Below are 16,809 nucleotides of genomic sequence, written 5' to 3' on the forward strand. Positions count from 1 at the left end.
GCTGCTGTCAGTCAGCTCCTGAGGATATGCTGGGGTTTGCCCACGAGTAGGAGCTCTGTTGTAGATTTGATGTAGGAGTGACAACTGGTGTGAAACAGGCAGCATTTTAGAACAGAGTTCACTGTTGTAGCAGGGCAATCGTTTCTCAACTAGGAAAACAGCTGGTAAACCAGCGAAAGGTATTAGTGCATTCCATAAGATATGGTATCTTAGACAATTTAAAATTACTGTTAAATAATTTAAGCATGCATTGCTCATCTAACATACTGAAATTCTGCTTCTGTTAAAAATAAATTTATGATCTCCAAATTCTTTGTTGATAATTAGGAAAAAGGTTAATAGCAGGAGATCTGCATGGGTACCCAAAGCCCAATCCTTTGCTGTCCTTGCAAATGTGGTTCTCAGCAGCAGACCCATATGCTTTGGTCTCCCCTGTGTGAAGAGGGGTTCTCTCTCATCTCAGTCCCCTTTTCTTCTCCTGTGAAGAGGGATGATCTTGGAAAGTCAAGGGGCAGTTCTACCCTGTCCTAGAGGGTCCTTATGGGTCAGGCAACTCCATGCCAGTGAGTTTGGTTTTTGTTTTTGGTATGCCTTCTCCCCTGCCCCGCCCCCTTCCCCTGCAACCCAGAAAAAAAACAAAACAAAAGAATCCCTACTACAGTTGAGTAGGCTCTGACTCATAGTGATCCGGTTACTCAGTTTCTGAGGCTGTGAAGCTTTATAGACAGACAGCCGCATCTTGCACCCACAGAGTGATCTCCAATCCCATTGGGTTCAAACCTTTGCTCTTTCATCCCCTTGGTTCCCCCAGGGCTCCTTGATCGGAAGCAGTCATTTACGTATTTGTATGCTGTGTTTTTGAGATCGTCCTAAGTATGGTCTACTCAGCATGGGGCCATGGCTGTATCGCCACTGGGAAATTTCTATTTTGAGTTACTTTTATTTATTATAATTTTCAAAATCCAGAATCTATTTGTTCAAGGCATTTCGGTTGTTTGGGTCAAACTACGTAATTTCTTGTGACATTTTATTTAAAGGAGATTTTTCATTTGATACCTACCAAATATTTGATACTTGCACATGTGTAAGCCAGTCTTCACAGCAGCCCTTGGAGGAAGTGGTGTTGTTCCTGACTTTACAGATGGACACAAAAGCTCAGAGAAGTTGAGTAACATCTCCAAGCTGACACATCCAGCAAAGGAGAGGCTTGGGATTGACATTTTACTCTAATCTGGTGGTTCTCAGCCTTCCTCAGGCCGCGACCCTTTCATACAGTTCCTTATGTCGTGCTGGCCCCAAGCCATAACATTATTTTCATTGCTACTTCATAACTGCCATTTTGCTACTGTTATGAATTGGGTGACACCTGTGAAAAGGTCATTTGACCCTTAAAGGGGTCACGACCCACAGGTTGAGAACTGCTGCTCTAAACCTCTCCGTTACACCTCACTTCATTCTAGCAGTGGTTTCTGTAGGGTGGTAGCACGGTCCCAGTTAGGGCATGATCGAAGACAGTAAAAGATGAGCTTTGGAAGAAATCGAAATGCTAATAAATCAGGCATGGTGATTATAAACCTTTTCCAGAGGACAGACTCATTTGATTTTTGTAAGTTTTGAGGTAGTGCTTTAATAAAATTTTAAAACACTAAAAAAAAAACAAGCTTGGGTAAACATGGCAAGATCCTTTCCTGCAGCAAGCATCATCTCTTGGACATTTGTATGGTTTGATAAGTGTGCAAACAGGTACATCATATTTTGTTGAGAATCTTTTAGTGTGTGTGATAGTGGATATCCTACTTGACTCATGGAAACAACTGGATTCTCTTGCTCTCCAGAAGCTTTGCATGTATGTATGTATATATTTGGGGTTCTTTAGCTTTCATACACAACTATGAGGTATAAAATTGTGCACTCACTGGACCTGCTACCCAGCTTCATGTGGAACCTGGCTGTGCATAGGCAATGACCCCTGTCCACTGTGGGACCCACTTGTGTTCAGGCTGTGGCAGCCCCTGGCATAGCCCTCCACCCAAAATTCCACCCATCTCTGGGGCAACCTATGTACCTGGGAAGAATGGCTACAAGAAAATCCGCTGCTCGCAGGACTGCCTATGAACTGGTCCAGAGCAAATGCACAGAGCCAAATGGTTATTTTTGATATTGGGTACTACCTAATTTCATCCATGGCTTCTTGACCATGGCTCTTACCTTTATAAAGCAAATATGATCCAAAAGAACATGTTCAGACTCTAAAATGAGGATGGATGAGGGCCAAATTTACTTCTGGACATGATCTGAGATACAGATTATCACTAGACATGTTATGCCAGAACTTGTTTTACATAATTCTGTCCTTTCTGTGCTTTATATGTATGTTCATGTTATTTGTTAAAACACACACACACACACACACACACACAAGCAAAAACAACAACAACTAAAAACTAGTGCATAAAGAGCTGTGAAAAAGTTTTGTTGAGTGTTTTGGAATTTGGATGATTAACAACAGTTTGCAGAACTCCGAAACTTCCTTTATTGCATTTTATTTGCTTGGTCTCTTCTCGCTTTCTTTTTCCTTTCTGCTCCATTTGGGAGTTTCAGGAATTAATGATGCTGTGATTGAGGTGTTCTACATTCCTGATTTTTTAGGAATCGATGACTCTGTGATTAAGATGCTCTGCATTCCCTGACATACTATCTATATATATTTATCAGTCTAAGGCAGCATGTAAAAGTGTGGATGAATGATATAAAAATAAGTTTTCAAATAAGTCATTAGAAGAGAGGTCAATCGCTGTGTCCTGAAATAGTCCCACTTGGTTTCGAATGATAAGAAAGGCAGGTGAAGGAAGTCGGGGAAGACAAGAGAGCTTGAGGGCTACGAGGCAGCAGCAGCAAGTGAGATCTGAGTTTATCAGGCCAATGTCAGGAATTTAAAGGGCAGGCTAGTCGAAGATAAGTTGATGGAAAACTGATTAGATCTTGGTCATGGAGGAGTTTGGGCTTATTCTGCCATCAGGGGAGAGCTACTGGTGTTTCTTGACCAGGAAAGTAGCCTGACAACAATGGCAGTAAGATGGCGAGACTAAAATCAGGTAAGCCAGTGCAGAGTCCGTTGAGGTAATGAAGATGATTATGATTATGGTGAGAAGTGTATGAGCATGAGAAACGCTAAGAAGGAAGAGTTGATAGGGCTTAATGACCAGAAGACAGTGAACACCAAGATTAAAAAAAAGGAGATGGATACAATGTTCATATTTTGAGTATGAATGATTGAGAGACCAATGCTCTTGTGGATGGGAATAAGAAAAGGTTTTGAGGAAATATCGCTAAATCCAATATTAAATGTGCTAAATGTTAGAGCATGTCTTGGGATAAATGTTTGGTGGTCATGTGAGGATTTTTGTATCTCGGGAGATAAGAGGAAATTCAGAGCTGTGTATACAGATATACTAATTGTGTGATTTTGATCTTAAGTAATGATACATTTGAGGTATAGAGAAAGAATCATATGTAAGTTTGCAGTATTAGTAATGAGTGATATTTTTTGTGATTATTTATTCCCTTCACTTTTTCAAAAGAACCATTTGCTCACTTGTCACCCCCCCCCCCACCTCCATTATTATTGATGTCTACAATGTATCACGCACTGAACTAGGTCTGGAAATCCAAAATGAACAAGACAGACATGGTCCCTGACCTCATAGAATATATCGAATAATGCATTTTTTATCCAAAAAATATTTTAATGTTTCTATTTTCCTTCTCGCTATTATGAGCATCTGATCTTTCCTGATGCAAGTTTTATTGCCCAAGGTCTCTAAAATATTGTCTAGAATTTTTTAAAACAAATTATTGATACAGCTTATTGTCACTATATAGAAGCCTGGTGATATAGTGATTGCTTATTTGGTTGCTAATTGCAAGGTCAGTGGTTTGAATCCATTAGCTACTGTTTGGGAGAAAGATGAGCCTTTCTACTACTGTAATGGGTTACAGTTTCTGAAACTCACTGGGGCATTTCCACCTTGACCTATAGGGATGCTGTGAATCAGAATTTGACTTGGTGGCAATGAATTTGGTTTGGTTTTGGTGTTATTGTTATATTGTAAGAAATTCTCTTTCAAAGTATACTTTTTGACATAGATTAAATAACTTATTATTGAGTCCAGGAAAATCAGTTTGCATCCCTGATAAGCACCCTGAGGGCTTCTGTTGTGTCAGAGCCTCTTAGAAAGTTTATCACACCCTTTAAGTTTGGTAAGGCCAAGGAAAGTTATATTTTCCCGAAAAAAGCTTTATATTTAATATCCAAAATACGTCTTAATTGTGTGAAACTTATTTCAAATCACAATAAAAATTTCAACTAATGGTTGTTGTTGTTAGCTGCCATCAAGTGGGCCCAGCTACTTGTGACTCCATGTGACAGAGTAAAGCATCATCACCATTGTTGGCCGTGAATCACACCATTGTGATCTATGTGGCCAGCCCTTTAGGTTTGGTGCTTGCTAGTCTGTGAGCTCCACTGAAACATCATAGCAACATTCAAGCCTCCAGTGACGGACAGGTCACTGAAGTAAGTAGATATGAAGTAAGTACATTGGCTGGGAATCAAGCTTGGATTTCCTGCATGGAATGCAAGGATTCTAGCACTTAATCACCCAGTGCTAGATTAGGAGTCCCCTTCTCCTGTGTCTGCCAGCTTTATTCTGCTTCTTATTTAACCACCAAACCCACCCAATGTCTTCACTACACTGTATCTTCTACTGTTCCCTAATAAGATAGAGTAATTGAAAGAATAGGAATTTCATCTTGGATTGCCTGGGCCTAGATTTATGAGTTAAGCTGTCATTGTAAATATTATATGTTAAATTATAAGTGTCTGAATTTGCGTACTAAGATTCAAGCACAAGGAATCCACTGCTGTTGAAGGCCCCTAATTTGTTCTTTCACTCTGGTGCAATACCTTGTCCTCCTTCCCCCTCATTAGTTCACTTTTGTTCAGATGATTGAAAACAAACATCTTAGTACTTAGAGCCGAGAAAACAAGCAAAAACGAAATGCTAAGCATAAGTAAAGATGATACACTTTTCTGAGAAAAGGGGGTGACATTGGTGGGAATAGGAAGCCTTGCTCTAAGTTGGGATATTTTAAGAATGGGAAGGTTGGCTTTTCTGTTTGTTTTTAACATATTGATAAGAATGATGGAGTTCTGGGTGTTTTAAATAATGAATTAAATAGGTATGAATTTACTTTTCTAAGAAAGCTTTTAAAACAGTTTAGTTAGAGCAGCATCTGTCTTGATGTTATTTGTGTTATTTTGATCTGGGGTATTTTCAGGGTACAGAACCACGCCAGAGTTTCTGCGCTTTAATAGTAACCCAGCTTTGGGCTGCTGAGATCACTTTGATAGCTGGACAATCTGGCCATTAAATTTGGACAAGAATCCAGATGCTGAGAGTCTCAGTAATAGTTGTGGACATGCAGCATATCCTGTGTTATTTTTTCCAAAGTCGAATACAGATACTAAATCAATTTTGTGAAGTGAATTTTCAACTTCAAAAATACCACACTGTTATAGAAGACAAAAATAAAGCATAGCATTTTGTTCTTTTAAGGAAAAATTAAGACAGAAGCTTTTGAGGTTGGATCCTATCTGTCCTTTTCAACTTTAAGTGAGGTTTCTAGGCTAGAACGAAATGCCAGGAAGTGTGGTCTCTATAATGGACGTGCTGCTGACACACACTTAACTTTATTGGCCCAAATTGCACAGAGATAAAATGTAGGCCTTGTACTATGTCTGGAAAGTTGCAGTGCCTTTACTGGTATTTGTATTAACTTTTTATAAATTGGTCATTCTTGTTGTTTTTCATTTTTATTTAATGTAAGATTAATAAATCTTACTGTTAAATAACAAAAAGATTGCATCATAGCATTCCATTTTAAAATACACTTCTTTTAGGGACAAGCTAGATAAATGTGTTTACTCTGCAGAGAGATTTAGATTTGATTTTTTGTTTTCTTCATGGTAATTATGTTTGCACTTTGCTGATCACTAGCTGTGCATTATTACAATGGAAGGTGACAATTTGATTGTCTTCAATTGAAGAAACAAGTAATTTTATATTCACTAAGCTGTCAGGTAACACTAACTCACAGTACTAAGAGCTCCTGGCAATGTGGCTTGGCACCTATATTTAACTGCTTTGATGCTGTGTAACCTCTGCTGAATCAGAAATACTTTGCCTGCTGGAAATGGTTTTCAGGGTTGTACAATGAGGTTTTCATTAAGTAGACAAACTGAAAATGAACTGCAAAGCCAGAGTTGTTTCTTGACTTCTCCTGCTTCTTCTTGCTCTCTCTTTCCCTCCGCCCCTTCCCCTTGGATAGGAACCTAAATTTTATACTTTACTTCGTTCTATGAAGAGGAATTGCTGGATTGCTTTACTTACCTGAAGAAAGACCCAAATCCCCCCCCCTTCTTTTCATTGTTACCATGTAGGAGATTCAATATTCTGAAACTATATATTATGAATTTTTGCTTTTTTCTCCTTTTTTTTCCTTCTGGCAATATTAGACCATGAATGGACATGAGGTTAAGAATGGAAAATACAGGAACAGCTTTCTCTCTGAAAAGCCATTGTTCTTGTTTATGATTTTTATTAACAATTGGATAAGAAACCCTGCAATTAGGCTTTCCTATTAGCAAATCAGTTTCAGGCTGACAAAACATGTCCTTGATTCATTTAAAAAATGATGGTTCTCATTTCATGTGCAGGGGAGATTCAAAGTGAGCATATATATATTAATTCTCCTGTCCTTTTAGACAGCTTTCATTCAAGCCATAAAGAAAGCTTTCAGTTGAACTTTAAAATCCTCCAAGTTCATATGTATTCATAAGAAGCCCGTTTTTGGTTTTGTTCTTATAGTTTAGGGACGGATTTCATGAGTATACTCTGGTCCTGACTTTTCAAAGCAAAATTCCCAACAAGTTTCTGGTCAGTAAACTGTGAGGAAAGTCAATATTATTTCTATCAAGTAAAAAATATCTATATCTATCTATCTATCTATCTATCTATCTATCTATCTATCTATCTATCTATCTATCTACATCAATGAAGGTTACATGAAGTCAAGTTGTTTTGATCTCAAGAAGAAACTGGATACTCAGGGACACATTTAGTAATTATAGGTTTTCCATAGGCAGGCAGGCAGGCACGCAGGCCAGTTGTTAGTGTGGTTGCCTGCGTCTTCCAGCAGATACTAACCAATTAGACAGAGGTGGTTACGTGATGTAACATTATCAGGAGAAACAATTCATGAGTCAAAGCATTCCAAGACATATGAGCTCTCATCCAAAGAACAGTCTAAAGCTATATAAAGTGACAGCAATATTGTCAGCTAAATATAAACTCTAGAACTACTAACTTTGATGACTTGAGAAGAATTTGTTCCAGGTAGTCCCTGTTTTATAAGAAGCTCTGAGGCCTTTGGAGGCAATTTTGGTGCTTCAGGAAAATCTTGGTGTGAAAAATTAGGCCTTAGATAAGTCAAAATACATTCATTGAAGTTCTGTCTTCAAGACATTCATGTGTATTTCATTCGACTCATCTCTATTGATTTGACGGCTAACTTAAACCAATGCCATCTTTCAGCAGGGTTTTTTTTCCCTCTATAAATGTCTACCTGTGTTCTGAAGGAGCCGATGCAAATTTTAGAAGATGTTTGTAACGTCCCAAGTTAGCTCAGAAAACAGTTACCTTCTTTTCCACTGAAATGTCCCGATTGCTTGCTATTACTAGGCATGTGAGAGAAAGTCTGGCAGAAGCCCAGGGAAGTTGGGGCTAGAGGTGGGGAGGAGAGGTGGGAGTGCTGGACAGAACAATGCCAAGGATCCACAAGAACCCTACTCTAGGCTTTACTTGAATGATGCATGGGGTGTTTTTTTTTAAAGGTCTGTGTTCATTTTAATGCCAGGAATCAGGGCTTCCCTGTCCTCTGTCCCCTCCATGCCCTCTCCCCCACTCTAGGATCTTTAAACATGGAAATTAGAGGCTCAGGAAGAGGATTTTTAAATTATTCTTTGCCTTAGGCTGGGTGGACTGGCATGCTTTGTAGGGGTTCCTGGGTATTGTGCATTTTGGCAGCTGAACATATCTGTTACTCATGCTCCTTAAAATGAGAGGCACTATGTTATATTTTTTGGAAAATTAGTTGTTTATTTCTCAGTATCAGATCACTGTAGCATTAAATTAACAGTGAATTATCTGACTGAAATAAGTGCACCTTGGTCGCCTGAGGCTGAGGTGCAAAAATAAATGCGAATGCTGGGCTAGACTTTATTTTTAATTTAAGTAAACCAACTATTTAAGTGTTGCTGTATGTTAAAAAACAAACAGGGCTTCTTTTGAATGCAGGTAACACACCTGAAAAGTGAGTTCCATTTGATAATAATTTTTAAAGTAATGAAAATGTTTTTAAAAGTCAGCTTGGAAATATTCTTAAAACAAATCCAATGGCTCTTCTGTACATGTTTGTAAGTCCCATATGATATATTTGGGAGATAGAGTCTTTCCACGCAACAGTACAAAGCAACAACACCAACACATGTAATGTTGAGTGCCTGTGTCTGACAAGAAAGCTGCTTACAAGGAATTCGACCTTTTAATCATAGAGACATACGTAAGCTACTTAAAAAATATAATAAAATCAGAAAAGTTTAAAGTTCTAGGAATTATAATTTTCTGATCTAGCGAATGAACCTGTAGCTATCCCGTACCTTAAGTGTTTTCTACTGTCTTAGACTGGTAATTTTGATTGCTTGGTAAAAGGTAGGCAAAAAGTAAAGAGAATGTCTGAATAGGCTTGTGATGGCCTACACATTCCTATTTTGTACTGTTTTAGAGTGAAACGCTGATCACCTTTCCAGAGGCCTCTCGCTGAGTTCCTAGAGAACATTATCAACCAAGGCCCTGGAGGCCTTATCTCCAACAACCTCATTCCCAGAAGTCCTAAGCCCTGAAGTACTTACCAGTGTCCTGGCATCCTGGGAATTCACTTGATCTACTGGGCAGAGACATTTCAAACTCAGGCACCACATGCTGGGAATTTAGTTGTATGGGTCCCAAAGATGTGTGAGTCTCTTGGAGGTTTTACTTGATAATAGCTATGCCCCAGAAAACCATCTTGTTTAGCCAATGTGATAAGTTGACAATGTAGTTTTTCTCTCTGATTATAATGTACTCTGTGTAGTCAATACACTGCTACCATGTGAGTGTAATTTCCTCTTTTATTTTATCTCCAATGCACTGTATTATAAATAAACAGTTAAAAAAAACACCAAACAAATCTGTTGCATCTCCTTTTAAGATTGTACCACTGTAGACACTTGTTCTAGTAAAGTAGAATTGGGCGCATTTGATTGCATTTAAATTTTTCATGCTTCAGCAGTTTGGCTGGGAGCACAGTAAAGAAAAATCCCATGAGCGAGGGTAGTTTAGAATAATAGAACTTGATTTTGTGTATTATAGCGGCAACATTTGCGCTGCTTTAGTTAGGGTTGTGTCAGCACTTCCATTATAAACCCCTGTTTTCAGGGGGTATAACTAGGGAGATTTTTTTTAATACAAATTAAAAAAAACACAATTCATTTGAATGATTTTTTAAGTTATAACAGCGCAAAAATATAACAAAGTGAAGTCATATTAAAGAACTGGCCGTTTCACATGGCTTTGGACTGTGTGTGTGGCTTTCGTTGCGTATGGCAGTAGCCAAAGGAAGGCACTGTTCAAGCAGACGAGGGAGAGCATGCTTGTAGTGGAGAATACTGAAATACACGTGGGAAAGCAGACGGAGCAGCCCACGTGACGCTTTAGAACAATAGAGCAAGTGCATGCTTGACTTAGGAGTTTGTAAGGGGAGCAGCCATGCTGCGGTGGTCATAGCACATCCCTGGCCAGGCGTCACGTGTCTTCGTGGCTTCTAGAACACAGTGCAGTCGATGTGGAAGAGTGCTCCACAAGGGAAAACTCAAGGAAAATGATGAAATATGGATATAATTAGTAAATGTATTGGGTCTTTAATAAAGTAATTGTGTATAGATAATCAGCGAATCTAATCTAATAATAAAAATCTTGGTTATTTAATAAAGCATGCATTAAAATAATTTGTGCACATTTTCCCTTTAGAAAACCAAAACCACCAGTCACCAAAAAACCCCAACAAAGCAAAGGGGAAAAAAACAAACCTGGAATAAAACCTTCATGAATTTATAAAAAAGAAATGTCCTTTTCTTTTGGAGGAGTGGAGAAGTACCCTGTTTATAGAATAGAAGCCATTTTTTCTTCGTTAGTCATGTTTTTTTGAAAAGTATATTAAATATGAGATGGAAAATGTATTCTAGAACAAAAATGATACTAATCTCTTTGCTAAAGAGAAGGATTTCCAAGTTGAGTTTACATGCCTCCTTGGTTGTTGACCCCTGATGATGTTATGAACTGCGGGGCAACAGTCATGTTTAAGATTGATATTTGGGCGGCAACCTTCCTTTTATTGGCAACCTTAATACACATTTGTATTTGTAGGTGCAAATCAAAAGACAAATTGTGTGATTCCAAATTCAGCTCTTCCTGAATGGTCACTGGAGGAATCACCAGAAGACTGTTGATGGCGTAGAGGTGAAGCCTTTCCTCACTAATTGTATTCAGTGTGTAATTTCTAAACTTCCCTCTGAATTTTGATTTTCAATTAACACTCCCCATTTGAAGATAATTTTCTATTTAATGTAATTGCAGGAAATAATTTATTGGCTGATTAAGACTGGGGGCCCAGCCTTCCTTAAGAAAACACTCTAACAAACCAGCCTTTAAACTCAACTCATAGCTTTTGGACAGATTTAGTCGATTTTTACAGCTGCACGTTTGTGTTTAATTAGGATGGTGCACTATTGTTCACTGGTGCCGTTTATCATTGCAATTATTCTTAAGAGACTGTTTTCATTTTGTATTTTGTGTCATGATTAATTTATACCAATGGAACAATCACATATATTGCTATTGGAAGGAGCCAATTCTCTTTATAATAAGGGGATGTCTGTTGGGGAGCTAAAGTTAATCTTTCGAATTATAACTTTCAATTGTACTTAACTGTTGTTAAAAACAGCAGTAAATTCATGCTTTCATTTTTAATGTAAATGATTGCATTATCGGGACTGTCATTATCTGAACTATGAAAACATTCTGGTTGTTTATAGCAAGTTCGTGCTAAATTAGCCAAACCGTTTCTTTTCATTTATAACTGGCCTGGTCTTAATATGATGGTGCGTCTAAGAGTTGGTTGGAAAGTGACATTTAAAAGCTAGTAGGATTTTCCCCTGAACTTTTTGAAGGCCCCTAGAATTATGACCTCTATCCTGTGAGCTCCAGAGGATGCTCGAGTACCTAGACCCATCCTGCCGTACCACTTACAGCAAGTGACTGGGCGGACTCATGTGCCCATTTATCCACCTGGTGGCATTGATAGAAATTGGTCAAAAATGTACTTACCTAATTCTTTGATATCATAAGATTAGAAGCACTCGACAAATGTAAACACTCTCTGCACACCCTTTTCCCCTTTTATTTTAGTTTCAAGTCTAATAGATGAAAATTTCATTATTTGTAGAATGATTATTATAAATAGGTATCAGCATATTAATATGTTTCAAAGCATTTCAAAAGCCTGTAATACTTTTATTTAGAACTGTGCATAATTAGATTAACTGATCTTATATTAATTTTTTTTCACTGTAGGATACTAGATCTGAGCCCCCTCATTAATTGTGAGAAATTTAGCATTAGCTGTTAAATCCTATGTGAAACATGGGCTGCTACATAAAAACTACTGTTTAAATTGGAATTAACTTAATTATTTTTCTTTGCACTTGATATTTCCTTCACTGCAATATTCATGAAAGCATGTGACAGATTTGTAAATTTAACTGTTAATCTCAGATTTCTAGACCCTTTAATCAGTATTTATTTGTCTGTAGAAACAGTACTAGCAAGTTAATGATTTGCTAATTTGAAAAATGCTCATGTGGTTTCCTATGTTAACTGATTTGTGCATTTTTAAAAAATGGTATGAAATCAATTAATGTTAGAGAGCAGTTAAGGCGGAGGGTTGATCCCTTTCATTACACAGCAGTTGTAGATGCCACAAACCCCTGACGAATAAAGTTTTTGAAAGCAACAACAAGAACTTCAGCTGCCCCTCTTTTGAGGCAGCCACTCGTTTAGGGGTTTTATTTCTAGCCATTCTGTGAAGACAAGCCCTCTCCACCAATGACATTCTTCCTGTAAGTCAGGGGACTCTGTTCCACAGGCACGATCTACTAGAGTGAAGAGGCTGTCAGGCAGAGTGCAGTCTGCTTTTACATGTGGATAAATATACCAGTGCGCGCCAAATAGTCTCAGAGGCTTAGAAACATTATGCATTTGAATATTATATCATTTTCAGTATAAGACGCACAGTTATTACCAATATACAATTAAATTGCTACAAAATTGCCTATCATTATCACCCAGTCAATCAATATGTCATTTGAAGGTTTTCAGCAGTTGCTATGCCTTAAAAGTCTTTATGAAAGGGTCAGATTGGCTCTAAGCAGGATTGGGCCTAACATGAAGAATGCAAGCTATCAACTAGGAAATCAGCACCAATTTTACTTAGTACTGCCGTTGTGGGTTATTTACTCTCCTGCTTATTTCTAAATCTATTTTTCACTTAGACGCTCTTCATTTTCAGTCAAATTGTGTACTTCCATAAACTTCAGGAAAATTTTGGATATTTTTATTTTCAACTTATTTGACAAACTGGCCCATTCACCAGTTTGTTCATTTATGTTTAATTGTCCACTATCTATCTTCCTAATTGCTCTCAAGGAGCTTATAATTTAGTGGGGGAGAGAAAAAATACACCTGTACGCCGACACACTCTCCTAGACTCCCAAATACACGGCGATATATTATGAAAGCTTACTCTATAATAATTTCACTTGTGGACTGGCCAGAGAGGAAAACATGTACTGAGTTAAGAGAGAATGTGGGCACATCTCTGTTCTTTTTCAGTGGCTTAGAGTAGACCATCCACATTTCTGAGTTTAGAGGATGTTCTTTGTTCCCTGAATGAGTACAAGGAGAGGAGCAGTTTGTTTTGTTGTTGTTGAGCGTCCATTTTAATCCATCATGTTTTTTCTTCTGCAGAAGAATGTCTTCTAAGCATGCCGCCTCTCCCTTTGCCTGTGCAGCTGATGGAGAGGAAGCGATGACCCGGGATTTGACCTCAAGGGAAAAGGAAGAGGGCAGTGATCCACATGTGGCCTCCCATCTGCCTCTGCACCCCACAATGCACAACAAACCTCACTCTGAGGAGCTACCAACATTTGTCACTACCATTCAACAAGATGCTGACTGGGACAGCGTTCTGTCATCTCAGCAAAGAATGGTGAGCTTTTAAAACCTGGCCACTGCTATTCTGTTGGTGCCCTGGAGGTGTAGGGTTGTAGAGAGTTGGGTTGCTAGCAGCAAAGTCAGCAGTTTGAAACTACCAGCTGCTCCTTGGGAGAAAGATGAGGCTTAAAGAGTTCCAGTCTCGGAACCCCACAGAGGCAGTTCTACCCTGTCCCTACAGGTCACTATGAGTTGTGATAGACTGTAATAGACTAGATGGCAGAGAGTTTGATTTGGTCATTCAGTGGTATCAGTTAGTAGCATTACAGATAGGTATTTAAGGGAAATCTCAAAATACATAGTATTAGAATTATTTCTTTTTAAGTAATGAAATAAACACCAGCCGCATATAATTAACATATTGGTATCTGGGAAAAAATAGAGGATTGCATGTGACTTAGGGCACATTAGGTCAGTTTACCAAAATTCTGAACTGAAGTTAGTAAGCTGGATAAGATGACAAAATAAGTATGATCCAATAAAGTGTGGCTGTGAATTAACACAGAAGAATCATTTTGAGCAAATGTGTATGTGAATGAGGTCATATGGTGAATATATCCTTAGTGAAGACATGTAGGCATTTATCACTTTTAATGGTCAGTTTTGATTTATAATAAAGCTTTTCTCACTTATGTACCTATATATCAATTTCAAAAAGGCATGCAAAGCTCCTGAGTACCGTTCAGTCACGCTGCCGGAGGTTACCCTACAAGTAGAAGCCGCATGAAATGCGTGCAGTGGGTTAGCCTGTTTCTCCAGGTGAAATTCCGTCTCTAACTCTCAGAACAGAGACCTAAATAAGTGACACTGGGATCTAGTTTAAAGCAAACTATCCATGTTTTATTTTTAGAATCTAGAACTGACTTAAACCTTAATACATTTCATTAGATTAGAAATTTTAAACCCTGTTTGGCATTTCTTGGCTTTTGGTTAAGTTAATGAAGAATATTTTAAGTGGGCAGTGAGGAAAAGTAAATAAAAAACAAGGGAATACTTTAAAATAATGTTACTATGAATAACATATATTTAAATTCTTATCCTATACTTCATGTCTTAGAACCACATCAGAGACTCCATTCAATAATTTATGGAGACTGTTGGTCTTGCAGACACAACCAGTGTTCTGGAGCAGTAGCAGAGAGCTGGGGAACTGCAGGAGAAATAGACTGAATTAGAACTAATTTTAGGTGAGAAAGGGCTCAACATAGTATTATTAGAGAGATTCTTGGGAAGATTTAGTTTCCTTGCATGAAGGAAGGCAGGGGTATAGTAAATCCAGACCAGAGTTTTATTTTTTCTGATGGAACTTACTAAGTTGTTTCTTTTATGACTCTATGACAACATAGGTGACACACATATCCAGCCACTGCCATTTCTTTAGGCCAGGTAATGGAACTGTGTCCTATCATTTATTCATTTGTTTGTTTATATTGCTGAGACTATGTTTCACTTTGATTACAAGTCTTTATTGAACATCTTTCCATTAGGAAGCGCTCCGCAAGGCACTGGCATTAGAGTAGAGTGTAGAAAGCAGGCACGTTCATGCTTTCATGGACTTTAGAGTCTGAGAGAGAGAAGAGGTTAACTAGTCGCACAACTAAATATATAATTCCAATTGTGGTAAGTGCTGTGAAGAAAAAGAACAAGATGCTTTCTGAGAACATAATAGGCCAACCTAATGTAGACTGAATGTTAGAGAATGCCCCTCTCTCATTATGAATGGGAAGAAGAGCAAAATGGAAGAAGCTATCGCTTTTGTGACGTATTTAATGTTCAAAATATATAACTATCTTAAACAATAAAAGATGGCATTTGTGGCTGGAGTATAATAAGTTGGGAGCAATGTCAAGTAGTCAAGGACCTCCCTAGCTCAATGGTTAAGTGGTGGGCTGCGAACTGAAAGGCTGGTGGTTTGAACACAGCAGCAGCTCTGCATAAGACAAGGCCTGGCAATCTGCTCCCATTAAGGTTGCAGCGCTAGAAGCTCTCTGGGTAGTTCTGCCCTGTCTCCAAGGGTCACTGTGAATTGGAATGCAACTGGTGGCATGCAGCAAGAGTGACATACTCGGTTTTTGTGTGTGGATAAATTTAGAGGTTGAGATTTTTGTCTAATGCCATGGAGAGCCATCGAGAAGGTTCTTAACAAGGTCTCAAACAGATCATTCTGTCAGTGGTGTAAATGACTGGATGGGGAGGAGATAAGAGTGGAAGCAGGAAACCTTGTTGGGAGGCTATGTCCAGCTAAGTCCAGCGTGAGATCAAAGTGACTTGGATGAGGGTGGGCCAGAGGGAAGAGATAAAAGCAAGGGGTGGCTTTAAGATGGAGGTGGACTTTCATGCTAAATATAATACTATATAAATAAAAATAACCAGACTGGAAAACATGGGGAGACGCCAATAATACAACTCAAATTTTACTTCTTTAGAGAACACTTTCTTTTTCTTAGTAAATATTTATCTGTATCTTGGCAAGTTCCAAACTGCTTTTATGTTATTTTCACACTTATACGTTTTATATATGGTCATAAAAATAGGTGTTTAAAAATTTACCTATCAAATTTATGTTAAATGGAGTGCATTATACTATAAAATAGTTTGAAGTGACAAACATATTACAGAGTACTATAATATAACTCATACTTGCAAGGCACATTTTAAAACTTTCACTCCCATTTTATACCAAGCATTGGTTCCCATGGCATCTTTGTGTGTTCTTAACGTCTATAAGCTAAAATATTTGGTATTAATTTCCACTCTACACTATTTCTCTGCTGTGTGCTTATAGCATGTAATAAAATGATTTAATTAATGAGAAATAACAGTTACATTTGGCAACTCCCTCTGTGGACCCTTTTCATTCAATAGATTTATACAATGTATAACAATGTACTATCAAACCTGCAATGATTTGTGATGTAAATATCATATGGCCAGTCAATTTTTCTTGAGAGGAAAGATAAACAATAGAAAAAAATGCAGGTTTCTGGGCAGTACAGCAAACCTCTATATAAGATTTTTGTGTGTATGTGAATAACATAAAACTTAAAGTAAACATTTTATCTCATTATAATAAATATGAAGTCTGTTGTTATGAACTGAAATGAAACTGAAAAGTACATTGAAAAGAACTACAGTTTCTTTTCCTGGAAAAAGGCTCGTTTCCATGTAATTGAACACCATAAAATAATTATGGAGAAATAAAATTTAAAAGGAATTCCAAAGTTAAAAAAATACCTATGTGACCCTATTTCGTTTCCCCGTTAGTCACTTTTGTTGTGACCGTCCCGCCCTCCCTCTGAGACAGTTGGAAACAGGCCCAAAG

The 16,809-nt window shown here is 38.0% G+C and overlaps 1 protein-coding gene across 4 annotated transcripts in view; it reads left to right on the forward strand.

The window, feature by feature from the left end:
* The window catches only part of SOX6 (SRY-box transcription factor 6), a 528,806-nt gene that overhangs the window by 144,427 nt on the left and 367,570 nt on the right, over window positions 1-16,809 (forward strand). For all 4 annotated transcript variants that reach the window (XM_075548430.1, XM_075548432.1, XM_075548431.1 and 1 more), the window contains exon 2: window positions 13,242-13,482. In XM_075548430.1, coding sequence (XP_075404545.1) covers window positions 13,246-13,482 — 237 coding nt within the window. In that variant the 5' untranslated portion in view covers window positions 13,242-13,245. The remainder of the gene's footprint in view (window positions 1-13,241; window positions 13,483-16,809) is intronic.

Source organism: Tenrec ecaudatus, chromosome 4 (assembly GCF_050624435.1).
Source record: "Tenrec ecaudatus isolate mTenEca1 chromosome 4, mTenEca1.hap1, whole genome shotgun sequence".
Lineage (NCBI taxonomy): Eukaryota > Metazoa > Chordata > Mammalia > Afrosoricida > Tenrecidae > Tenrec > Tenrec ecaudatus.